We start from the raw sequence: 27,377 nt of genomic DNA, 5'->3' as shown, positions 1-27,377 counted from the left end.
ATGGTAAATTTCTCTTTATTGTAAAGACGCCATCACACGTCGAACACAAAGTCTACAATATACTCTCCCGAGCTCGCGGCCGTCCCATCCCAACCCTACGTCGTAGTCCCCTGGAGCCGGCGCTCAACCTCCCGGCAATACTTCTCCGGGAGACCCACAGACCTGCAAAAGAGGATAGGTAAAGGGTTAGAGACTGGAACTGGCCTAATACATGATCAGAACCCTTCCCAAGCTCTCCACATACAGCCCCCGACCCCTTCACTCCCAGTGTACACAATCCCAATGGACCCAAACCCCTTCACTCCCAATGTACACCATCCCAATGGACCCAAACCCCTTCACCCCTACTGTACACCATCCCAATGGATTAAACCCCTTCCCATTCACTCCCATTGCACAACATCCCAATGGACCCAAACCCATTCACCCCTACTGTACACCATCCCAATGGATTAAACCCCTTCCCATTCACTCCCACTGTACAGAATCCCAATGGATCAAACCCTTTCCCATTCACTCCCACTGTACACAATTCCAATGGATCAAACCCTTTCCCATTCACTCCCATTGTACACAATCCCAATGGACCCAAACCCCTTCACTTCCACTGAACACAATCCCAATGGATCAAACCCTTTCCCATTCACTCCCATTGTACACAATCCCAATGGGCCCAAACCCCTTCACTCCCACTGAAGACAATCCCAATGGATTAAACCCTTTCCCATTCACTCCCACTGAACACAATCCCAATGGATTAAACCCTTTCCCATTCACTCCCACTGTACACAATCCCAATGGATCAAACCCTTTCCCATTCACTCTCATTGTACACAATCCCAATGGACCCAAACCCCTTCACTTCCACTGAACACAATCCCAATGGATCAAACCCTTTCCCATTCACTCCCACTATACACAATCCCAATGGATCAAACCCTTTCCCATTCACTCCCATTGTACACAATCCCAATGGGCCCAAACCCCTTCACTCCCACTGTACACAATCCCAATGGATTAAACCCTTTCCCATTCACCCCCACTGAACACAATTCCAATGGATCAAACCCTTTCCCATTCACTCCCACTGTACACAATCCCAATGGATTAAACCCTTTCCCATTCACTCCCACTGTACACAATCCCAATGGATTAAACCCTTTCCCATTCACTCCCACTGAACACAATTCCAATGGATCAAACCCTTTCCCATTCACTCCCACTGAACACAATCCCAATGGATTAAACCCTTTCCCATTCACTCCCATTGTACACAATCCCAATGGGCCCAAACCCCTTCATTCCCACTGTACACAATCCCAATGGATTAAACCCTTTCCCATTCACTCCCATTGTACACAATTCCAATGGATCAAACCCTTTCCCATTCACTCCCACTGTACACAATCCCAATGGATTAAACCCTTTCCCATTCACTCCCACTGTACACAATCCCAATGGATCAAACCCTTTCCCATTCACTCCCACTGTACACAATCCCAATGGATTAAACCCTTTCTCATTCACTCCCATTGTACACAATCCCAATGGGCCCAAACCCCTTCACTCCCACTGTACACAATCCCAATGGGCCCAAACCCCTTCACTCCCACTGTACACAATCCCAATGGATTAAACCCTTTCCCATTCACTCCCACTGAACACAATCCCAATGGATCAAACCCTTTCCCATTCACTCCCACTGAACACAATCCCAATGGATCAAACCCTTTCCCATTCACTCCCACTGTACACAATCCCAATGGATTAAACTCTTTCCCATTCACTCCCACTGAACACAATCCCAATGGATCAAACCCTTTCCCATTCACTCCCATTGTAAACAATCCCAATGGGCCCAAACCCCTTCACTCCCACTGTACACAATCCCAATGGATCAAACCCTTTCCCATTCACTCCCACTGAACACAATCCCAATGGATCAAACCCTTTCCCATTCACTCCCACTGAAGACAATCCCAATGGATCAAACCCTTTCCCATTCATTCCCACTGAACACAATCCCAATGGATCAAACCCTTTCCCATTCACTCCCACTGTACACAATCCCAATGGATGAAACCCTTTCCCATTCACTCCCACTGTACACAATCCCAATGGATCAAACCTTTTCCCATTCACTCCCACTGTACACAATCCCAATGGATCAAACCCTTTCCCATTCACTCCCACTGTACACAATCCCAATGGATCAAACCCTTTCCCCTTCACTCCCACTGTACACAATCCCAATGGATCAAACCCTTTCCCCTTCACTCCCACTGAACACAATCCCAATGGATCAAACCCTTTCCCCTTCACTCCCACTGAACACAATCCCAATGGATCAAACCCTTTCCCCTTCACTCCCACTGAACACAATCCCAATGGATCAAACCCTTTCCCCTTCACTCCCACTGAACACAATCCCAATGGATTAAACCCTTTCCCATTCACTCCCACTGAACACAATCCCAATGGATTAAACCCTTTCCCCTTCACTCCCACTGAACACAATCCCAATGGATTAAACCCTTTCCCCTTCACTCCCACTGAACACAATCCCAATGGACCCGACCTCAGTTCATCGAGCTTTTTCCGCTTGATCTGGTCGAGTCGGAGGCGTCGCTGAAGGGCTTCCTCCTTCAGACGCTTCCCTTCTTCAAAGAAAGCTGCTCGCTCCTCGATGTGCTTCTGTTCCTTCTCCTGGATCTGCTCCCGCAGGTTCACGGCGTACTTGGTCCTCCCGCTCCGCTTGTCCGCTTCCTCTTTCATCTCCTTCTCGATCTGTTCTGTCTGGACTCTGCAGGTTCAGAGCCAGCAGTCAGTGAGAGCCAAGACAACACCTCACCCTGATAGCTCTCCTAAATAGTCAGCGCTACAGGAGGATTGCCGGCATTCAGTAACTCCCTTAACCAACCCCTCCAGAACTGCGGGAGCAGATCCATACCCGAGGGGCAGGGTCAGTGCCTCACACACTGTGACCCCCTCCCCCCACCCCCGTGCCAGATTTGACCCCAAGGACCAATGGTGGAGAAGCTTTTAGAAACAATAATGCAGATGATAGTTAACAGCCACTTGGACAAGCGTGGACTAATAAAGGAGAGCCAGCATGGATTTGCTAAGTGCAAATCGTGTTTGACTAATTAAGACCACCTACTTCCACCTCCGTAACATCGCCCGTCTCCGCCTCAGCTCATCTGCTGCTGAAACCCTCATCCATGTGCCTTTGTTATCTCTAGACTCGACTATTCCAACGCACTCCTGGTTGGCCTCCCACATTCTGCCCCACGTAAACTAGAGGTGATCCAAAACTCGGCAGCCCGTGTCCTAACTCACCCATCACCCCCTGTGCTTGCTGACCTACATTGGCACCCGCTTAAGCAACGCCTCGATTTCAAAACTCTCATCCTGGTTTTCAAAACCCCTCCATGGCCTTGCCCCTCCCTATCTCTGTAATCTCCTCCAGCCCCACAACCCTCTAAGATGTCTGCGCTCCTCTAATTCTGCCCTCCTGAGCATCCCTGATTATAATCGCTCCACAATTGGTAGCCGTGCCTTATGTTGCCTGGGCCCCAAGCTCAGGAACTCCCTCCCTAAACCTCTCCGCCTCTCTACCCTCCTTTAAGACGCTCCTTAAAACCGACCTTTTTCACCAAGCTTTTGGCTACCTGCGCTAATTTCTACTTATGCGGCTCGGTGTCAAATGTTTTAAATCTCACAATACTCCTGGTAAAGGTGCTATATAAATACGTTGTTGGTGTTAACAGGATTGAGTTTTCTTATGAGAGGGTGGATGGGGGCAGTGCAGTCTATGTTGTGTATATGGATTTTCAAAAGGCATTTGATAAAGTACCAAATACTCAGCTTGTTAGCAAAATTGAAGCCCATGGGATACAAAAGGCAGCAGCAGCATGGATACAAAAGTGGCCAAGGGCAGAAATCCCCAGGGAGTTGTGGTGCGTGGCTGTTTTTTTAGACTGGAGGGAGGAGGTGCACACTGGTGTTCCCTAGCGGTCAGTACTAGGGCCAATGCTGTTGTTGATATATATTCATGACACAAAACTTGGAAGTGCAGTGAACAGTGAGGAGGAGAGTGATAGACTTCAGGAAGGCAGAGACAGGCTGGTGAAATAGGCGGGCACGTGGCAGATGGAATTCAACAGAGGTGCTACATTTTGATGGAAAGAATGAGAGGCGATGCGATACTAAATGGTGCAGGAACAGTGGGAGCTGGGGGTGTTTGTGCACACCTCTGAAGCTGGCAGGGCAGGTTAACATGGCAGTTAATAAAGCAATCGGGATCCTGGGCTTTATAAACAGAGGCAGAGAGTACAAAAGCCAGGAGGTTATGCTGAACCAAATGAAACACTGGTTCAGCCCCAGTTGAAGTATTGTGTCCAATTCTGGGCACTGCACTTTAGGAAGGACGTGAAGATTTTGGAGAGGGTACAGAAGAGGTTTGCCAGAATGGTACCAGGGATGAGGGACTTCCGTTACATGGAGCGACTGGAGAAGCTGGGATTGTTCTTCTTAGAGCAGAGAGAGGAGATTTGAGAGAGATGTTCAAAATCATGAAGGGTAAATATATATAGATGAATAAATATAAATAGATAGAGTAAATAAAGAGAAAGTGTCTCCGGTGGCTGAAGAGTCGATAACCAGAGGACACAGATTTAAGACGATTGGCAAAGCAACCAAAGGGGGAGATGAGGAAAAACCTTGTTAAGAAAAACAAGAGAGTAAAATATTTTACAGACACGTCAATAAACAGGAAGGTTGGGATGGAAGGTTGGTCATGATCATCAGAGACAGTCCCTCAAAATCGAGGAAGACTTGCTTCCACTCTAAAAGTGAGTTCTCGGGTGGCTGTACAGTCCAATACGGGAATTACAGTCTCTGTCACAGGTGGGACAGACAGTAGTTGGAGGAAAGTGGTGGGGAGTCTGGTTTGCCGCACGCTCCTTCCGCTGCCTGTGCTTGTTTTGTGCACGCTCTCGGTGGTGAGACTCGAGGTGCTCAGCGCCCTTCCCGGATGCTGTTCCTCCACTTAGGGCGGCCTTTCGCCAGGGACTCCCAGGTGTCGGTGGGGATGTTGCACTTTATCAGGGAGGCAGGATTGTAAATGTGGCAGAGGGATGGAGATAGGGAATCATGGGAAAATAGCTAAAGAAATGTCAAGATGCAGACAACTGCAGAATCGACAGGAAAAAAAAGGGGTTACCAAGAGTTGAGGTTGAGGTTAAACACGGGTCATGAGAAAGCCCAAGGCGGCACAAAGAAAGAAAGCAATCCTAGATAGGAGGAGAAAAGTAATAACTTCTACTGATAAGGAGGAAGGGAAACTAGTTGGGTTCTTTACTGATAAGGGAAGACAGTGTAGCGAAGCTATAACTAACCTGACCCTGACACCAGCCCTAATTGGGAGACTTTCTTGCCTGCCATTGGACGTACTCGGTGGCGGGGGGGCGGGAGGCAGAAAGAGATTGGATAGACCAAGTGCTAATCAAATGTGTTCTGTTTTGAAATTGTATAACTGTTGTTGTGTCGCGCTGAAAAGGGGCTTGTCCAGAGGAAGGTAAACAGGCTCTGATTGAGAGTGTTCCTTTGTCTTGACAAGTCCCGGCCGGAGAATCTTCAATAAAGGTCCTTTTACAGAAAAGGCAAGGTGTTCGCGTCAGTGTATTCGCTGAAACAGATTGAGGGGAAAAGAATCCGTATTAACACTCAGCGCCCTCCCCGGATGCTGTTTCTCCACGTAGGGCGGCCTTTCGCCAGGGACTCCCAGGTGTCGGTGGGGATGTTGCACTTTATCAGGGAGGCTTTGAGGGTGGCTTTGCAAGATTTCCTCTGCCCACCTGGGGCTCGCTTGCCGTGTAGGAGTAGAGCGCTTGCTTTGGGAGTCTCGTGTCAGGCATGTGGACAATGTGGCCCGCCTAACAAGTGCGGTCAGTGCTTTGATGCTGGGGATGTTGGCCTGGGCGAGGACACGGACGTTGGTGCGCCTGTCCTCCCAGGGGATTTGCAGGATCTTGCAGAGGCAGCGTTGGTGGTATTTCTCCAGCGATTTAAGGTGTCTACTGTACATGGTCCATGTCTCTGAGCCATACAGGAGGGCGGGTATCACTACAGCCCTGTAGACCATAAGCTTGGTGCCAGATTTGAGGGCCTGGTCTTCAAATACTCTCTTCCTCTGGCGACCGAAGGCTGTGCTGGCGCACTGGAGGCGGTGTTGGACTTTGTCATTCGCGTTTGCCCTTGCTGGTAGCAATACCACAGGTAAAATAGAGAGATGGCAGAAATATTAAATAATTATTTTTCTTCAGTATTTACCAGGGAGACATAACAGGTGGACATGACATTGGATGATGAGATTAGTAATGAGATAAGTACATTTAAAATGAAAAAAGAGGGGATATTTTAAATAAACTATTCAAACTCAGAGGATAAAACCCCTGGTCCAGATGGATTCTATCCGCGCATTTTAAAAGAATCTAGGGAAGAGATAGCAGAGACATTACTCCATATATTTAATAATTTGTTCGATAAAGATGTAGTACCAGAGGACTGGCAGATAGCTAACGTAATACCTATATTTAAGACGGGGAATAGACAATGTCCAGGAAATTATAGACTAGTCAGCTTAATACCGGTGCAGGAAAAATAATGGAATTCCTGCTAAAGGAGAGAATAGAACATCTAGAAACCAAAAATATAATAACGAATAGTCAGAATGGATTTCAAAAAGGGAAAGTCTTCCTTGACCAACCTCATTGAATGTTTTGAAGAGGTAACAGAGAGAGTAGACAATGGTAATACAGGAGATGTAATTTATCCAGATTTTCAAAAGGCCTTCGATACAGTACCCCATAATAGACTGATGAACAAGGTCAGAGAATGCAGAGTCAGGGGACAAGTAGCAGAATGGATCGCGAGCTGGCTTCAAGACAGAAAGCAGAGAGTAGGGGTAAGAGATACCTATTGCCTGTGGCAGAAGGTGGGCAGTGATGTTCCACAAGGCTCACTGTTGTTCACAATTTATATTAACAATTTAGACTTTGGAATTAAAAACACAATTTCTAAATTTGTGGATGACACCAAATTGGGCCGATAGTCAATACTGAGGAGGAATGCAACAAATTACAGGAGGACATTAATAAACTTGGAGAATGGGCATATAATTGGCAAATGAAGTTCAACACAGATAAATGTGAGGTATTACACTTTGATTGGAAGAATAGGGAGGTCACTTATTACTGGGAGGATGCGAGTCTAGGTGAGGTAGAGGAACAAAGGGATCTCGGAGTACAAATACACAAATCACTAAAACTTGCGACACAGGTTAGCAAAACCATAAAAAAGCAAACCAAGCACTAGGGTTTATTTCTAGAGCTATAGAATTGAAAAGTAGGGAAGTTATTGCTAAACCTGTATCGAACCTTGGTTAGACCACACTTATACTGCGCACAGTTCTGGTCGCCATATTATAAAAAGAATATAGAGCCACTGGAGAGGGTGCAGAGAAGATTTATGAGGAGGATACCAGAAATGTCAAGGTATACATATCAGGAAAGGATGAACAGGTTGGGTCTCTTTTCTCTTGAAAAAATATGGCTGAAGGGTGGATTCATAAATCATAAAATCATACAGAACAGGAGGCCATTCAGCCTGCCATCTCTGTGCAGGCACTTTGGAAGAGCTAACCAAATAGTCCCACTCCCTTGCTCTTTCTCCATAACCCTGCAAATTTCTCCTTTTCAAGTATATATCCAATTCCTTTTTGAATGTTACTACTGAATCTACATTTCAGAACACAATGCACTGTACATAAAAAATTGTCTTCACCTCCCCCACCCCTGCATCTTTTGCTAATTACCTTCAATCTGTGTTCACTGGTCACCAATTCCCACTACTGGAAACAGATTCTCGCAATTTGCTCTACCAAAGCCCCGCATCATTTTCAACACCTCCATTCAATCTGCCTTTAACATTCTCTGCTCCAGCTTCTGTAGTCTCTCCAGAAAAGTGAAGTGAACTGAAGGACCGGAACCAATGTCCTAGGGGGAGTGTTTGCTTGTGCTGTTGGGGAGGAGTTAAACTAATATGGCAGGGGGATGGGAACCTATGCAGGGAGACAGAGGGAAGTAGAATGGGGGCAGAAGCAAAAGATAGCAAGAAGAAAATTAAAAGTGGAGAGCAGAGAAACCCAAGGCAAAAATCAAAAAGGGGCCACATTACAGCAAAAGTCAAAAGGGACAAAGTGTGTTAAAAAGACAAGCCTGTAGGCTCTGTGCCTCAATGTGAGGAGTATTCGTAATAAGGTGGACGAATTAACTGCGCAAGCAGCTATTAACGAATATGATATAATTGGGATTACGGAGACATGGCTCCAGGGTGGCCAAGGCTGGGAACTCAACATCCAGGGGTATTCAACATTCAGGAAGGATAGACAAAAAGGAAAAGGAGGTGGGTTGCATTGCTGGTTAAAGAGGAAATTAACACAATAGTAAGGGAGGACATTAGCTTGGATGATGTGGAATCTGTATGGGTGGAGCTGCGGAACACCAAAGGGCAGAAAACGCTACTGGGAGTTGTGTACAGGCCACCAAACAGTAGTAGTGAGGTTGGGGACAGCATCAAACAAGAAATTAGGGATGTGTGCAATAAAGGTACAGCAGTAATCATGGGCAGCTTTAATCTACATATAGATTGGGCTAACCTAACTGGTAGCAGTACGGTGGAGGAGGATTTCCTGGAGTGTATTAGGGATGGTTTTCTCGACCAAGATGTCGAGGAACCAATTAGAGGGCTGGCCATCCTAGACTGGGTGATATGTAACGAGAAAGTACTAATTAGCAATCTTGTTGTGCGAGGCCCCTTGGGGAAGAGTGACCATAATATGGTAGAATTCTTTATTATGATGGAGAGTGACACAGTTAATTCAGAGACTAGGATCCTGAACTTAAGAAAAGGTAACTTCGATGGCTAGAATAGACTGGCGAGTGATACTTGAAGGGTTGACGGTGGATAGGCAATGGCAAACATTTAAAGATCACATGGATGAACTTCAACAATTGTTCATCCCTGTTTGGAGTAAAAAATAAAACGGGGAAGATGGCTCAACCATGGCTAACAAGGGAAATTAGGGGTGTGTTAAAACCAAGGAAGAGGCATATAAATTGACCAGAAAAAGCAGCAAACCTGAGGACTGAGAGAAATTTAGAATTCAGCAGAGGAGGACAAAGGGTTCAATTAGGAGGGGGAAATAGAGTATGAGAGGAAACTTGCTGGGAACATAAAAACTGACTGCAAAAGCTTCTATAGATATGTGAAAAGAAAAAGATTAGTGAAGACAAACGTAGGTCCCTTGCAGTCAGAATCAGGTGAATTTATAATGGGGAACAAAGAAATGGCAGACCAATTTAACAAATACTTTGGTTCTGTCTTCAAGAAGGAAGACACAAATAACGTCCCGGAAATACTAGGGGACCGAGGGTCTAGCGAGGAGGAGGAACTGAATGAAATCCTTATTAGTCAGGAAATTGTGTTATAGAAATTAATGGGATTGAAGGCCGATAAATCTCCAGGGCCTGATAGTCTGCATCCCAGAGTACTTAAGGAAGTGGCCCCAAAAATAGTGGATCTATCTATAGACTCTGGATCAGTTCCTATGGACTGGAGGGCAGCTAATGTAACACCACTTTTTTTAAAAAGGAGGGAGAGAGGAAACGGGTAATTATAGACCTGTTAGTCTGACATCAATAGTGGGGAAAATGTTGGAATCAATTATTAAAGATGAAATAGCAGCACATTTGGAAAGCAGTGACAGGATCGGTCCAAGTCAGCATGGATTTATGAAAGGGAAATCATGCTTGATAAATCTTCTGGAATTTTTTGAGGATGTAACTAGCAGAGTGGACAAGGGAGAACCAGTGGATGTGGTGTATTTGGACTTTCAAAAGGCTTTTGACAAGGTCCCACATAAGAGATTGGTGTGCAAAATTAAAGCACATGGTATTGGGGGTAATGTATTGACGTGGATAGAGAACTGGTTGGCAGACAGGAAGCAGAGTCGGGATAAACAGGTCCTTTTCAGAATGGCAGGCAGTGGCTAGTGGAGTGCCGCAGGGTTCAGTGCTGGGACCCCAGCTATTTACAATATACATCAATGATTTAGATGAAGGAATTGAGTGTAATATCTCCAAGTTTGCGGATGACACTAAGCTGGGTGGCGGTGTGAGCTGTGAGGAGGATACTAAGAGGCTGCAGAGTGACTTGGACAGGTTAGATGAGTGGGCAAATGCATGGCAGATGCAGTATAATGTGAATAAATGTGAGGTTATCCACTTTGGTGGCAAAAACATGAAGGCAGAATATTATCTGAATGGCGGCAGATTAGGAAAAGGGGAGATGCATTGAGACCTGGGTGTCATGGTACATCAGTCATTGAAGGTTGGCATGCAGGTACAGCAGGTGATGAAGGCGGCAAATGGTATGTTGGCCTTCATAGCGAGGGGATTTGAGTATAGGAGCAGGGAGGTCTTGCTGCAGCTGTACAGGGCCTTGGTGAGGCCTCACCTGGAATATTGTGTTCAGTTTTGATCTCCTAATCTGAGGAAGGACGTTCTTGCTATTGAGGGAATGCAGCGAAGGTTCACCAGACTGATTCCCGGGAATGCGGGACTGACATATGAAGAGAGACTGGATCGACTGGGTTTAGAAGAATGAGAGGGGATCTCATAGAAACATATAAAATTCTGACAGGACTGGACAGGTTAGATGCAGGAAGAATGTTCCCGATGTTGGAGAAGCCCAGAACCAGGGGTCACAGTCTCAGGATAAGGGGTAAGCCATTTAGGACTGAGATGAGGAGAAACTTCTTCACTCAGAGAGTTGGCAACCAGTGGAATACTCTTCTGCAGAGAGTTGTTGATGCCAGTTAGTTAGATATATTCAAGAGGGAGGTAGATATGGCCCTTATGGCTAAAGGGATCAAGGGGTATGGAGAGAAAGCAGGAAAGGGGTACTGAAGTTGCTTGATCAGCCATGATCTTATTGAATGGTGGTGCAGGCTCGAAGGGCCGAATGGCCTACTCCTGCACCTATTTTCTATGTTTCTATGTAAGTGACCTAATAGAGGTTTTTAAAATCATGAAAGGCTTTAATAGAGTGGATACAGAGAGAGTGTTTTGAATTGTGGGGAAGAACAAAACTAGAGGCCATCAATATAAGATAGTCACCAAGAAACGCAATCGGGAATTCAGCAGAAAATTCTTTATGCAGAGAGTGGTGAGAATGTGGAACTCGGAGTGGTTGAGGTGAACAGTATAGGAGGGAGAGAGTGGACCATAAACACCGGCATGGACTGGTTGGGCCAAATGGCCTGTTTCTGTGCCGTATACCCGATGTAATCCTGTGTGCACAGCGAGTGTTTAGGATGTGGAATGCACTGCCTGATAGGGTGGTGGAGACAGATCCTTGAACAGCGAATGGGACAGATACTTGAAGGGGAAAGAATTGCAGGGATATGGCGGAGTAGCGTGGCTGACTGGAATGCTCTCCGAGAGAGCCGGCGCAGACTGGATGGTCCCAATGGCCTCCCTCTGTGCCGGACCGTTCCACCATTCTCACACCATGTCTGGCACAATGCAAAATGCAGAACCCCGGATTGGGATCGTCGCTGCGTTTCCGAGAGTGAAATGTCAGTCACCTACTTGAGGACTCTCTCGAATTCCTGACGTTCCTTCGTTCCCTGCACAGCCAAGAAGTGCTGCTTCTGCCGGATCTGATCCGATCGCGATTTCTTCAACATGTCGAACACCTCGGCTTTTTTCCGCACGTCCTCCAACTCCTTCAGCCGCCATGCCCGCTCCGAAGCCTCCTGGCTCCTCTTGGCCCGAAGGGCATCCTACAACGGACAGAAACAGAGCAATCACGGGCCGAACTGCTTCCCGCTCAGGGAGATATCAGTACACTGACTGGTGTCTCTCCGTTCCTCTCCCTCAGGGAGATATCAGTACACTGACTGGTGTCTCTCAGTCCCCTCTCCCTCAGGGAGATATCAGTACACTGACTGGTGTCTCTCAGTCCCCTCTCCCTCAGGGAGATATCAGTATACTGACTGGTGTCTCTCAGTCCCCTCTCCCTCAGGGACCGATCTGTACACTGACTGGTGTCTCTCCGTCCCCTCTCCCTCAGGGAGATATCAGTACACTGACTGGTGTCTCTCAGTCCCCTCTCCCTCAGGGACCGATCTGTACACTGACTGGTGTCTCTCCGTCCCCTCTCCCTCAGGGAGATATCTGTACACTGACTGGTGTCTCTCCGTTCCTCTCCCTCAGGGAGATATCTGTACACTGACTGGTGTCTCTCAGTCCCTCTCCCTCAGGGAGATATCTGTACACTGACTGGTGTCTCTCAGTCCCCTCTCCCTCAGGGACCGATCTGTACACTGACTGGTGTCTCTCAGTCCCCTCTCCCTCAGGGAGATATCTGTACACTGACTGGTGTCTCCCAGCCTCTCTCCCTCAGGAAGATATCTGTACACTGACTGGTGTCTCTCCGTCCCCTCTCCCTCAGGGAGATATCTGTACACTGACTGGTGTCTCTCCGTTCCTCTCCCTCAGGGAGATATCTGTACACTGACTGGTGTCTCTCAGTCCCTCTCCCTCAGGGAGATATCTGTACACTGACTGGTGTCTCTCAGTCCCCTCTCCCTCAGGGACCGATCTGTACACTGACTGGTGTCTCTCAGTCCCCTCTCCCTCAGGGAGATATCTGTACACTGACTGGTGTCTCCCAGCCTCTCTCCCTCAGGAAGATATCTGTACACTGACTGGTGTCTCTCAGTACCCTCTCCCTCAGGGAGATATCTCTACACTGACTGGTTTCTCTCATTCCCTCTCTCGGAACATCTGTACACTGACTGGTATCTCTCTGTCCCCGCTCCCTCAGGGAGATATCTGTACACTGACTGGTGTCTCTCAGCCCATCTCTCTCAGGGAGATATCTGTACACTGACTGGTGTCGCTCAGTCCCCTGTCCCTCAGGGAGATATCTGTACAGTGACTGGTGCCTCTCAGTCCATTCATCCTCGGGAGATATCTATACAGTGACTGGTGTCTCTCAGACTATACATCAGGGAGATAACTCTACATTGACTAGTGTCTTTCAGTCCCCTCTCGCTGAGGCAAATATCTGTGCACTGACTGGTGTCTCAGTCCGTTTCGCAGGGACATATCTGTACCCTGACTGGTGTGTCTCAGTTTTATCTCTCTCACTCTCGCTCAGGGAGATATCTGTACATTGATTGGTGTCTCTCAGTCCCTCTCTCTTTCAGGGAGATATCTGTACACTGACTGGTGTCTTAGTCTCTCTCCCTCGGAAATATCTGTACACTGGTGTCTCTCAGTCCCTCCCTCAGGGAAATATCTGTATACTGGTGTCTCTCAGACCCTCTACTTCAGCGAGATATGTGTATCCTGACTGGTGTCTCTCAGTCCCTCTCCCTCAGGGAGATATGTGTACACTGGCTGGTATCTCACAGTCACTCTCCCTCAGGGAGATATATGTATACTGACTGGTGTCTCTCAGGGAGATATCTAAACACTGACTGGTGTCACTCAGTCCCTTTCGCAGGGAGATATCTGTACACTGACCGGTATCTCATAGTCCCTCCCCCTCAGGGAGATATCTGTACACTGACTGGTGTCTCTCAGGGAGATATCTGTACACTGACTGGTGTTTCTCAGTCCCTCCCTCAGGGAGATATCACTACACTCACTGGTGTCTCACAGTCCCTCTCCCTCAGGTAGATATCTCTACACTGACTGGTTTCTCTCATTCCCTCTCTCGGAGCCATCTGTACACTGACTGGTGTCTCTCAGTCCCCTCTCCCTCAGGGAGCCATCTGTACACTGACTGGTATCTCTCTGTCCCCTCTCCCTCCGGGAGATATCTGTACAATGACTGGTGTCTCTCTGTCCCCTCTCCCTCAGGGAGATATCTGTACAATGACTGGTGTCTCTCTACATCATAATTCTAAAAGGACAAAGGGTGTTAAAAAAACAAGCCTGAAGGCTTTGTGTCTTAATGCAAGGAGTATCCGTAATAAGGTAGATGAATTAACTGTGCAAATACATGTTAACAGATATGATGTGATTGGGATTACAGAGACGTGGCTCCAGGATGATCAGGGCTGAGAACTCAACATCCAAGGGTATTCAACATTCAGGAAGGATAGAATAAAAGGAAAAGGAGGTGGGGTAGCATTGCTGGTTAAAGAGGAGATTAATGCAATAGTTAACAAGGACATTAGCTTGGATGATGTGGAATCTATATGGGTAGAGCTGCAGAACACCAAAGGGCAAAATACGTTAGTGTGATTTCTGTACAGACCTCCAAACAGTAGTAGTGATGTTGGGGACAGCATCAAACAGGAAATTAGGGGTGCATGCAATAAAGGTGCAGCAGTTGTCATGGGTGACTTTAATATGCATATAGATTGGGCTAACCAAACTGGAATTAATACGGTAGAGGAGGATTTCCTGGATTGCATAAGGGATGGTTTTCTCGACCAATATGTCGAGGAACCAACTAGGGGGGAGGCCATCTTAGACTGGGTGTTGTGTAATGAGAGAGGATTAATTAGCAATCTCGTTGTGCGAGACCCCTTGGGGAAGAGTGACCATAATATGGTGGAATTCTACATTAGGATGGAGAATGAAACAGTTAATTCAGAGACCATGGTCCAGAATTTAAAGAAGGGTAACTTTGAAGGTATGAGGCGTGAATTGGCTAGGATAGATTGGCGAATGATACTTGAGGGGTTGACAGTGGATGGGCAATGGCAGACATTTAGAGACCGCATGGATGAATTACAACAATTGTACATCCCTGTCTGGCGTAAAAATAAAAAGGGGAAGGTGGCTCAACCATGGCTAACAAGGGAAATCAGGGATAGTATTAAAGCCAAGGAAGTGGCATACAAATTGGCCAGAAATAGCAGCGAACCCGGGGACTGGGAGAAATTTAGAACTCAGCAGAGGAGGACAAAGGGTTTGATTAGGGCAGGGAAAATAGAGTACGAGAGGAAGCTTGCAGGGAACATTAAGACGGACTGCAAAAGCTTCTATAGATATGTAAAGAGAAAAAGGTTAGTAATGACAAACTCAGTTCCTCTCGCAGGGAGATATCTGTACACTGACTGGTGTCTCTCAATCTTTCTCAGGGGGAGATCTGTACAGTCCCTCAGTCGGACACATATGTACACTGACCGGTGCGTCCCTTAGGGAGATATCTGTACACTGACTGGTGTTTCTCAGTCCCCTCACCCTCAGGGAGATATCTGTATACTGATTGTTGTCTCTCAGTCCCCTCTCTCTCAGGGTGATATCTGTATAGTGACTGGTGTCTCTCAGTCCTCTGCCTCAGGAAGATATCTGTACACTGGCACCAGTCAGCAAACCTGAGGACTGGGAGAAATTTAGAATTCAGCAGAGGAGGACAAAGGGTTTAATTAAGAAGGGGAAAATAGAGTATGAGAGGAAGCTTACTGGGAACATAAAAACTGATTGCAAAAGCTTCAATAGATATGTGAAGAGAAAAAGACTAGTGAAAACAAACGTAGGTCCATTGCAGTCAGAATCAGGTGAATTTATAATGGGGAACAAAGAAGTGGCAGACCAATTGAACAAATACTTTGGTTCTGTCTTCACAAAGGAAGACACAAATAACCTTCTGAAAATACTAGGGGACTGAGGGTCTAGCGAGGAGGAGGAACTGAAGGAAAGCCTTATTAGTCAGGAAATTGTGTTCAGGAAATTGATGGGATTGAAGGTCGATAAATCCCCAGGGCCTGATAGTCTGCATCCCAGAGTACTTAAGGAAGTGGTCCTAGAAATAGTGGATGCATTGGTGATCATTTTCCAATAATCTATCGACTCTGGATCAGTTCCTATGGACGAGAGGGTAGCTAATGTAACACCACTTTTTAAGAAAGGAGGGAGAGAGAAAACGGGGAATTATAGACTGGTTAGCCTGACATCAGTAGTGGGGAAAATGTTGGAATCAATTATTAAAGATGAAATAACAGCGCATTTGGAAAGCAGTGACAGGATTGGTCCAAGTCAGCATAGATTTATGAAAGGGAAATCATGCTTAACAAATCTAGAATTTTTTGAGTATGTAACTAGTAGAGTGGATAAGGGAGAACCAGTGGATGTGGTATATTTGGACTTTCAAAAGGCTTTTGACAAGGTTCCACACAAGAGATTGGTGTTCAAAATTAAAGCACATGGTATTGGGGGTAATGTATTGACGTGGATAGAGAACTGGTTGACAGGCAGGAAGCAGAGAATCGGGATAAACGGGTCCTTTTCAGAATGGCAGGCAGTGACTAGTGGGGTGTCGCAGGGCTCAGTGCTGAGACACCAGCTATTTACAATATACATCAATGATTTAGGTGAAGGAATTGAGAGTAATATCTCCAAGTTTGCAGATGACACTAAACTGGGTGGCGATGTGAGCTGTGACGAGGACGCTAAGAGGCTGCAGGGTGACTTGGACAGGTTAGGTGAGTGGGAAAATGCATGGCAGATGCAGTATAAATGTGGATAAATGTGAGGTTATCCACTTTGGTGGCAAAAACATGAAGGCAGAATATTATCTGAATGGTGACAGATTAGGAAAAGGGGAGGTGCAACGAGACCTGGGTATCATGGTACATCAGTCATTGAAGGTTGGCATGCAGGTGCAACAGGCAGTGAAGGCAGCAAATGGCATGTTGGCCTTCATAGCGAGGGGATTTGAGTATAGGAGCAGGGAGGTCTTGCTGTAGCTGTACAGGGCCTTGGTGAGGCCTCACCTGGAATATTGTGTTCAGTGTTGGTCTCCGAATCGGAGGAAGGACATTCTTGCTATTGAGCGAGTGCAGCAAAGGTTCACCAGACTGATTCCAGGGATGGCAGGACTGACATATGAGGAGAGACTGGATCAACTGGGCCTGTATTCACTGGAGTTTAGAAGAATGAGAGGGGATCTCATAGAAACATGCAAAATTCTGACGGGACTGGACAGGTTAGATGCAGGAAGAATGTTTCCGCAGTTGGGGGAGTCCAGAATCAGGGGTCACAGTCTAAGGATAAGAGCTAAGCCATTTAGGACCAAGATGAGGAGAAACTTCTTCACTCAGAGAGTTGTTAACCTGTGGAATTCTTTTCCACAGAGAATTGCTGATGCCAGTTTATTAGATAGATTCAAGAGGGAGTTGGATATGGCCTTTATGGCTAAAGGGATCAAGGAGTATGGAGAGAAAGCAGGAAAGGGATACTGAGGTGAATGACCAGCCATGATCTTATTGAATGGTGGTGCAGGCTCGAAGGGCTGAATGGCCTACTCCTGCACCTATTTTCTATGTTTCTATGTCTCTCAGTCCCTCTCGCAGGTAGATATCTGTACACTGACTGGCGTCTCTTAGTCCCTCTCCCACAGGGAGATTATATGTTTACTGAGTGCTGTCACTCAGTCCCTCTCGCAGGGAGATATCTGTACACTGATTGTTGTCTCTCAGTCCCCTCACGATCAGGAGGATATCTGTACACTGACTGGTGTTTCTCAGCCCATCTTTCTCAGGGAGATATCTCTACACTGACTGGTGTGTCTCAGGGAGATATCTGTACACTGACTGGTGTCACTCAGTCCCTCCCTCAGGGAGATATCACTACAGTGACTGGTGTCTCTCAATTCCTCTCTCCCTCAGGAGATATCTGTACAGTGACTAGTGTCTGTCAATCCCTTTCTTGTTGACATCTGTGCACGGACTGGTGCCTCTCAGTCCCTCTCCCTCAGGGAGATTATCTGTTTACTGAGTGGTGTCTCTCAGTTCCTCTCGCAGGGAGATATCTGTACAGTGAATGGTTTCTCTCAGCCCCCTCTCCCTCAGGGAGATATCTGCACACTGACTGCTGTTTCCCAGCCCATCTCTTCCAGGGAGATATCTGTACACTGACTGGTGTCTCTCAGGCCTCTCTCGCAGGGAGACATCTGCACACTGACTGGTGTCTCTCAATCTTTCTCTCTCAGGGAGAGATCTGTACACTGACTGGTGTCTCTCAGCCCCTCTCCCTTAGGGAGATTATCTGTTTAATGACAGGTGTCTCTCAGTCCCTCTCTCAGGGAGATGTGTACATTGACTGGTGTCTCTCTGTCCATCTCCTTCAGCGAGATATCTGTACAATGACTGGTATCTCTCAGGCCCTCTCTCCCTCAGGCAGATATCTGTGCACTCACTTGTGTCTCTTAGTCCCTCTCCCTCAGGGAGATTATCTGTTTACTGAGTGGTGGCTCTCAGTCCCTCTTGCAGGGAGACATCTGTACACTGACTGGTGTCTCTCTTTCTTTCTCTCTCAGGGAGAGATCTGTACACTGACTGATGTGTGTCTCAGGGAGATATCTGTACACTGACTGGTGTCTCTCATTCTTTCTCTCTCAGGGAGAGATCTGTACACTGATTGATGTGTGTCTCAGGGAGATATCTGTACACTGACTGGTGTGTCTCAGTTCCTCTCTCAGGGAGATATCTGTACACTGACTGGTATCTCTCAGCCCATCTCCCTCAGGGAGATATCTGTACACTGACTGGTGTCTCTCAGTCCCCTCTCCATCGGATATATTACTACACTGACTGGTGTCACTCAGTCCCTCCCTCAGGGAGATATCTCTATACTGTCCCCTCTCTCTTGGGCTGATAGCTATACACTGACCATTGACTTTCAATCTTTCTCTCAGGGAGATATCTGTACACTGACTGGTGTCTCGCAGTCCCTCTCGCAGGGAGATATCTATGTACTGACTGATGTCGCTCAGTCCCTCTCCCTCAGGGTGATACCTGTACACTGACTGGTATCACTCAGTCCCTCTCCCTCAGGGAGATATCTGTACATTGACTGGTGTCTCTCAGCATCACGGAGACATGGCTCCAGGGTGACCAAGGCTGGGAACTCAACATCCAAGGGTATTCAACATTTAGGAAGGATAGACAGAAAGGAAAAGGAGGCAGAGTGGCGTTGCTGGGTAAAGAGGAAATTAATGCAATTGTAAGGAAACACATTAGCTTGGATGATGTGGAATCGGTATGGGTGGAGCTACGGAATACCAAAGGGCAGAAAACGCTAGTGGGAGTTGTGTACAGACCTCCAAACAGTAGTAGTGATGTTGGGGACAGCATCAAACAGGAAATTAGGGGTGCATGCAATAATGGTGCAGCTGTTGTCATGGATGACTTTAATATGCATATAGATTGGGCTAACCAAACTGGAAGCAATACGGTGGAGGATTTCCTGGATTGCATAAGGGATGGTTTTCGAGACCAATATGTCGAGGAACCAACTAGGGGGGAGGCCATCTTAGACTGGGTGTTGTATAATGAGAGAGGATTAATTAGCAATCTTGTTGTGTAAGGACCCTTGGGTAGAGTGACCATAATATGGTGGAATTCTACATTAGGATGGAGAAGGAAACAGTTAATTCAGAGACCATGGTCCAGAACTTAAAGAAGGGTAACTTTGAAGGTATGAGGTGTGAATTGGCTAGGATAGATTGGCGAATGATACTTAAGGGGTTGACAGTGGATGGGCAGAGCCCCCATGAATGAACTACAACAATTGTACATCCCTGTCTGGCGTAAAAATAAAAAAGGGAAGGTGGTTCAACCGTGGCTATCAAGGGAAATCAGGGATAGTATTAAAGCCAAGGAAGTGGCATACAAATTGGCCAGAAATAGCAGCGAACCCAGGGACTGGGAGAAATTTAGAACTCAGCAGAGGACGACAAAGGGTTTGATTAGGGCAGGGAAAATAGAGTACGAGAGGAAGCTTGCAGGGAACGTTAAAATGGACTGCAAAAGCTTCTATAATATGTAAAGAGAAAAAAGTTAGTAAAGACAAATGTAGGTCCCCTGCAGTCAGAATCAGGGGAAGTCATAACTGGGAACAAAGAAATGGCAGACCAATTGAACAAGTACTTTGGTTCGGTATTCACTAATGAGGACACAAACAACCTTCCGGATATAAAAGGGGTCAGAGGGTCTGGTAAGAAGGAGGAACTGAGGGAAATCCTTATTAGTCGGGAAATTGTGTTGGGGAAATTGATGGGATTGAAGGCCGAAAAATCCCCAGGGCCTGATGGACTGCATCCCAGAGTACTTAAGGAGGTGGCCTTGGAAATAGCAGATGCATTGACAGTCATTTTACAACATTCCATAGACTGTGGATCAGTTCCTGTGGAGTGGAGGGTAGCCAATGTAACCCCACTTTTTAAAAAAGGAGGGAGAGAGAAAACAGGGAATTATAGACCGGTCAGCCTGACATCGGTAGTGGGTAAAATGATGGAATCAATTATTAAGGATGTCATAGCAGCACATTTGGAAAGAGGTGACATGATAGGTCCAAGTCAGCATGGATTTGTGAAAGGGAAATCATGCTTGACAAATCTTCTGGAATTTTTTGAGGATGTTTCCAGTAGAGTGGACAAGGGGGAACCAGTTGATGTGGTGTATTTGGACTTTCAGAAGGCTTTCGACAAGGTCCCACACAAGAGATTAATGTGCAAAGTTAAAGCACATGGGATTGGGGGTACTGTGCTGACGTGGATTGAGAACTGGTTGTCAGACAGGAAGCTAAGAGTAGGAGTAAATGGGTACTTTTCAGAATGGCAGGCAGTGACTAGTGGGGTACCGCAAGGTTCTGTGCTGGGGCCCCAGCTGTTTACATTGTACATTAATGATTTAGACAAGGGAATTAAATGTAGTATCTCCAAATTTGCGGATGACACTAAGTTGGGTGGCAGTGTGAGCTGCGAGGAGGATGCTATGAGGCTGCAGAGTGACTTTAATAGGTTAGGTGACTGGGCAAATGCATGGCAGATGAATTATAATGTGGATAAATGTGAGGTTATCCACTTTGGTGGTAAAAACAGAGAGACAGACTATTATCTGAATGGTGACAGATTAGGAAAAGGGGAGGTGCAACGAGACCTGGGTGCCATGGTACATCAGTCATTGAAGGTTAGCATGCAGGTACAGCAGGCGGTTAAGAAAGCAAATGGCATGTTGGCCTTCATAGCGAGGGGATTTGAGTACAGGGGCAGGGAGGTGTTACTACAGTTGTACAGGGCATTGGTGAGGCCACACCTGGAGTATCGTGTACAGTTTTGGTCTCCTAACTTGAGGAAGGACATTCTTGCTATTGAGGAAGTGCAGCGAAGGTTCACCAGACTGATTCCCGGGATGGTGGGACTGACATATCAAGAAAGACTGAATCAACTGGGCTTGTATTCACTGGAGTTCAGAAGAATGAGAGGGGACCTCATAGAAACGTTTAAAATTCTGACGGGTTTAGACAGGTTAGATGCAGGAAGAATGTTCCCAATGTTGGGGAAGTCCAGAACCAGGGGTCACAATCTAAGGATAAGGGATAAGGCATTTAGGACCGAGATGAGGAGAAATTTCTTCACCCAGAGAGTGGTGAACCTGTGGAATTCTCTACCACAGAAAGTTGTTGAGGCTAATTCACTAAATATCTTCAAAAAGGAGTTAGATGTAGTCCTTACTACTAGGGGGATCAAGGTATGGCGAGAAAGCAGGAATGGGGTACTGAAGTTGCATGTTCAGGCATGAACTCATTGAATGGCGGTGCAGGCTCGAAGGGCTGAATGGCCTACTCCTGCACCTATTTTCTATGTTTCTAGGGAGATATCTGTCCACTGACTGATGTCTCTCTCTCACTCAGTCGGAGACATCTGTACACTGACTGGTGTCACTCAGTCGCTCTCCCTCAGGGAGATTGTCTGTTTACTGACAGGTGTCTCTCAGTCCCTCTCCCTCAGGGAAATATATGTACACTGACTGGTGTCTGTCAGCCCCTCTCCCTCAGGGAAATATCTGTACCTGACTGGTGTGTCTCAGCCCCTCCCTCTCGGGGAGATTATCTATACACTGACTGGTGTCACTCAGACCCTCCCTCAGGGAGATATCTGTACACTGACTGGTGTCTGTCAGTCCCTCCCTCAGGGAGATTATCTATACACTGACTGGTGTCACTCAGACCCTCCCTCAGGGAGATATCTGTACACTGACTGGTGTCACTCAGACCCTCCCTCAGGGAGATATCTGTACACTGACTGGTGTCTCTCAGACCCTCTCCCTCAGGGAGATATCTGTACACTGACTGGTGTCTCTCAGACCCTCTCCCTCAGGGAGATATCTGTACACTGACTGGTGTCTCTCAGACCCTCCCTCAGGGAGATATCTGTACACTGACTGGTGTCACTCAGACCCTCCCTCAGGGAGATATCTGTACACTGACTGGTGTCTGTCATTCCCTCCCTCAGGGAGATTATCTATACACTGACTGGTGTCACTCAGACCCTCCCTCAGGGAGATATCTGTACACTGACTGGTGTCTCTCAGACCCTCTCCCTCAGGGAGATATCTGTACACTGACTGGTGTGTCTCAGTCCCTCTCCCTCAGGGAGATATCTGTACACTGACTGGTGTCTCTCAGACCCTCTCCCTCAGGGAGATATCTGTACACTGACTGGTGTCTCTCAGACCCTCCCTCAGGGAGATATCTGTACACTGACTGGTGTTTCTCAGACCCTCCCTCAGGGAGATTATCTATACACTGACTGGTGTCACTCAGACCCTCCCTCAGGGAGATATCTGTACACTGACTGGTGTCTCTCAGACCCTCTCCCTCAGGGAGATATCTGTACACTGACTGGTGTCTGTCAGTCCCTCCCTCAGGGAGATATCTGTACACTGACTGGTGTGTCTCAGTCCCTCTCCTTCGGGGAGATATCTGTACACTGACTGGTGTGTCTCAGTCCCTCTCCCTCGGGGAGATATCTGTACACCGACTGGTGTGTCTCAGTCCCTCTCCCTCGGGGAGATATCTGTACACCGACTGGTGTGTCTCAGTCCCTCTCCCTCAGGGAGATATCTGTACACTGACTGGTGTGTCTCAGCCCCTCCCTCAGGGAGATGTCTGTACACTGACTGGTGTGTCTCAGTCCCTCTCCCTCGGAGATATCTGTACTTTGATTGGTGTCTCTCAGTCCCTCTCCCTCAGGGAGATGTCTGTACTTTGATTGGTGTCTCTCAGTCCCTCTCCCTCAGGGAGATGTCTGTACTTTGACTGGTGTCTCTCAGTCCCTCTCCCTCGGGGAGTTTTCTCTACACCCACCTGCTCTGCCTTGTGATCGTGTGAACGTTGCTGTAGTGCCTGCAGTCGAGCCACTTCGATCGCAGCCTCCCGTCTCAAACGCTGCTTCTTCTCCTCCAATTCTGCCTCTCTTTTCTGGGGAAAATACATACAGCACAGGGTAAGATAGAGGTTAAGTTCCTTCTACACTGTCCCATCAAACTCTCCCAGGGCAGGTACAGCACGGGTTAGATACAGAGTAAAGCTCCCTCGACACTTTTTTCTTATTCATCGGCATCGCTGGCAAGGCTGGCATTTATTGCCAATCCCCAGTTTCCCATTGAGAAGGTGCTGGTGAGCTGCCTTCTTGAACCGCTGCAGTCCGTGTGGTGAAGGTGCTCCCACAGTGCTGTTAGGGACGGAGTTCCAGGATTTTAACCCAGGGACGATGAAGAAATGGCGAAACATTTGCAAGTCGGGATGGTGTGTGACTCGGAGAGGAATGTGGAGGTGATGGTGTTCCCATGCGCCTGCTGCCCTTGTCCTTCTAGGCGGTAGAGGTCGCAGGTTTGGGAGGTGCTGCCGAAGAAGCCTTGGCGAGTTGCTGCAGTGCATCTTGTAGATGGTACACACTGCAGCCATGCGCCGGTGGTGGACGGATTGAATGTTTAAGGTGGTGGATGGGGTGCCGATCAAGTGGGCTGCTTTGTCCTGGATGGTGTCGAGCCTCTTGAGTGTTGTTGGAGCTGCACTCATCCAGGCAAGTGGAGATTGTTCCATCACAGTCCTGACTTGTGTCTTGTAGATAGTGGAAAGGCTTTGGAGAGTCAGGAGGTGAGACACTTGCCGCAGAATACCCAGCCTCTGACCTGCTCCTGTAGCCACAGTATTTATGTGGGTGCTGTAGTTAAGTTTCTGGTCAATGGTGATCCCCAGGATGTTGGTGGTGGGGGATTCGGTGATGGTAACGCCGTTCAATGTCATCCAGGTCTTGCTGCATGTGGGCATGGACTGCCCCATTATCTGAGGAGTTGCGAATGGCACTGAACACTGTTCAGTCATCAGCAAACATCCCCATTCCTGACTTTTTGATGGAGGGAATGTCATTGATGAAGATGGTTGGGCCTAGGACACTGCCCTGAGGAACTCCTGCAGCGATGTCCTGGGGCTGTGATGATTGACCTCCAACCACCACAACTATCTTCCTTTGTGCTAGGTATGACTCCAAAAAGTGGAGATTTTTACCTCCTGATTCCCATTGACCATTTTTACTCGGGCTCTTTGATGCCACACTCGGTCAAATGCTGCCTTGATGTCAAAGGCAGTCACTCTCACCTCACCTCTGGAATTCAGCTCTTTTGGACCAAGGATGTAATGAGGTCTGGGGCTGAGTGGTTCTGGCAGAACCCAAACTGAGCATCGGTGAGCAGGTTTACTGGTGCACTTGATAGCACTGTCGACAACACCTTCCATCACTCCCTTTCCCCACCCCCCCATTTCTCTCTCACTCTCTTCCTCTCTCCCTCATCTCTGTCTTCCCCCCCATCTCTCTCTCACTCTCTCCCCCATCCATCTCCCTCTTCCGCCCCCCCATCTCACTCCCTCTCCGCGCCCCCCCACTCACTCCCTCTCCGCCCCCCCCCACTCACTCCCTCTCCGCTCCACACCCCCACTCACCCTCCCTCTCTGCCTCCCCTCCCCCCCCACTCGCTCCCTCTCCGCTCCACACCCCCACTCACCCTCCCTCTCTGCCTCCCCTCCCCCCCCACTCACTCCCTCTCTGCCCCCCTTCCCCCCCCACTCACTCCCTCTCCGCCCCCCCCATTATCTCACTCCTCTCCATCTCGCTCCCTCTCTTCTCCCCCATCTCGCTCCCTCTCTCTCTCCCCCCACCCATCTCGCTCCCTCTCTCCCCCCCCATCTTGCTCCCTCTCTCTCCCCCCCCATCTTGCTCCCTCTCTCCCCCCCCAATCTCGCTCCCTCTCCCCCCCCAATCTCGCTCCCTCTCCCCTCCCCCATCTCGCTCCCTCTCTCCCCCCCATCTCCCCCCATCTCGCTCCCTCTCCCCTCCCCCCATCTCCCCCCATCTCGCTCCCTCTCCCCCCCGCCATTTACCATCTTGAGGTCCTGGAACTCCTGGATCTTCTGGTCTGCGAGCCGGTCCTGCTCGCGCATCTGCTCCCGCAGTCGATGCACTTCGTTGTTAGATTCCTTGATCTCCTGATGCGTCCTGCGCTGTCGGAGCCGTGTCTCCTGCAGATTCTGGGCATGGCGAGATAGGAGAGGGGTCAGCGAGGGGAGGGGGGGGGGCGAGAGGGGCACGTGAAGGGGGGAGGGGGGGGCCGAGAGGGGCACGTGAAGGGGGGAGGGGGCCGAGAGGGGCACGCGAAGGGGGGGAGGGACCGAGAGGGGCACGCGAAGGGGGAGGGACCGAGAGGAGCACGCGAAGGGGGGGGGGCCGAGGGGGGCACGCGAAGGGGGGGAGGGACCGAGAGGGGCACGCGAAGGGGGAGGGACCGAGAGGAGCACGCGAAGGGGGGGGGGCCGAGGGGGGCACGCGAAGGGGTGAGGGGGCCGGGATGGGCTCGTGAAGGGGGGAGCTCGCGAAGGGGGGAGGGGGCCGGGAGGGGGCCGGAAAAGGGGAGTAAGGGTGAAGAGGGGGACGGAAAAGGGGAGTAAGGGGAAAGTGAGGGGGACGGGAGAGGGGAAAGTGAGGGGGACGGGAGAGGGGAAAGTGAGGGGGACGGGAGAGGGGAAAGTGAGGGGGAAGTGAGGGGGGAGGGGGAAGTGAGGGGGAGGGGGAAGTGAGGGGGAGGGGGAAGTGAGGGGGAGGGGGAAGTGAGGGGGAGGGGGAAGTGAGGGGGAGGGGGAAGTGAGGGGGAGGGGGAAGTGAGGGGGAGGGGGAAGTGAGGGGGAGGGGGAAGTGAGGGGGAGGGGGAAGTGAGGGGGAGGGGGAAGTGAGGGGGAGGGGGAAGTGAGGGGGAGGGGGAAGTGAGGGGGAGGGGGAAGTGAGGGGGAGGGGGAAGTGAGGGGGAGGGGGAAGTGAGGGGGAGGGGGAAGTGAGGGGGAGGGGGAAGTGAGGGGGAGGGGGAAGTGAGGGGGAGGGGGAAGTGAGGGGGAGGGGGAAGTGAGGGGGAGGGGGAAGTGAGGGGGAGGGGGAAGTGAGGGGGAGGGGGAAGTGAGGGGGAGGGGGAAGTGAGGGGGAGGGGGAAGTGAGGGGGAGGGGGAAGGGAGGGGGAGGGGGAAGGGAGGGGGAGGGGGAAGGGAGGGGAGGGGGAGGGAGGGGGAGGGGGAGGTGAGGGGGAGGGGGAGGTGAGGGGGAGGGGGAGGTGAGGGGGAGGGGGAGGTGAGGGGGAGGGGGAGGGGAAGGGGAGGGGGAGGGGGAAGTGAGGGGGAGGGGGAGGGGAGGAGGGAGTTGAGGGGGAGGGGGAGGGGGAAGTGAGGGGGAGGGGGGAGGGGAAGTGAGGGGGACGGGAGAGGGGAAAGTGAGGGGGACGGGAGAGGGGAAAGTGAGGGGGACGGGAGAGGGGAAAGTGAGGGGGACGGGAGAGGGGAAAGTGAGGGGGACGGGAGAGGGGAAAGTGAGGGGGAAGTGAGGGGGAGGGGGAAGTGAGGGGGAGGGGGAAGTGAGGGGGAGGGGGAAGGGGAAGTGAGAGGGAGGGGGAAGTGAGGGGGAGGGGGAAGTGAGGGGGAGGGGGAAGTGAGGGGGAGGGGGAAGTGAGGGGGAGGGGGAAGTGAGGGGGAGGGGGAAGTGAGGGGGAGGGGGAAGTGAGGGGGAGGGGGAAGTGAGGGGGAGGGGGAAGTGAGGGGGAGGGGGAAGTGAGGGGGAGGGGGAAGTGAGGGGGAGGGGGAAGTGAGGGGGAGGGGGAAGTGAGGGGGAGGGGGAAGTGAGGGGGAGGGGGAAGTGAGGGGGAGGGGGAAGTGAGGGGGAGGGGGAAGTGAGGGGGAGGGGGAAGTGAGGGGGAGGGGGAAGTGAGGGGGAGGGGGAAGTGAGGGGGAGGGGGAAGTGAGGGGGAGGGGGAAGTGAGGGGGAGGGGGAAGGGAGGGGGAGGGGGAAGGGAGGGGGAGGGGGAAGGGAGGGGGAGGGGGAAGGGAGGGGGAGGGGGAAGGGAGGGGGAGGGGGAAGTGAGGGGGAGGGGGAAGTGAGGGGGAGGGGGAAGTGAGGGGGAGGGGGAAGTG

At 49.5% G+C, this 27,377-nt stretch overlaps 1 protein-coding gene across 1 annotated transcript; it reads right to left on the bottom strand.

Moving 5' to 3' along the window:
• On the bottom strand, positions 1-25,460 carry LOC139257913 (cilia- and flagella-associated protein 45-like; the record flags this gene model as incomplete). Its single annotated transcript, XM_070874661.1, has 5 exons — positions 1-162; positions 2,579-2,803; positions 11,715-11,908; positions 23,241-23,354; positions 25,314-25,460. Coding segments are annotated over 5 exons (747 nt in total), but the record flags the coding sequence as incomplete, so codon positions are not given.
• Positions 25,461-27,377: the final 1,917 nt, after the last annotated feature.

This window comes from Pristiophorus japonicus, unplaced genomic scaffold (assembly GCF_044704955.1).
Source record: "Pristiophorus japonicus isolate sPriJap1 unplaced genomic scaffold, sPriJap1.hap1 HAP1_SCAFFOLD_926, whole genome shotgun sequence".
Lineage (NCBI taxonomy): Eukaryota > Metazoa > Chordata > Chondrichthyes > Pristiophoridae > Pristiophorus > Pristiophorus japonicus.
Note: the sequence above shows the minus strand (reverse complement) of the source record. Positions and strands in the feature narration are given on the sequence as shown.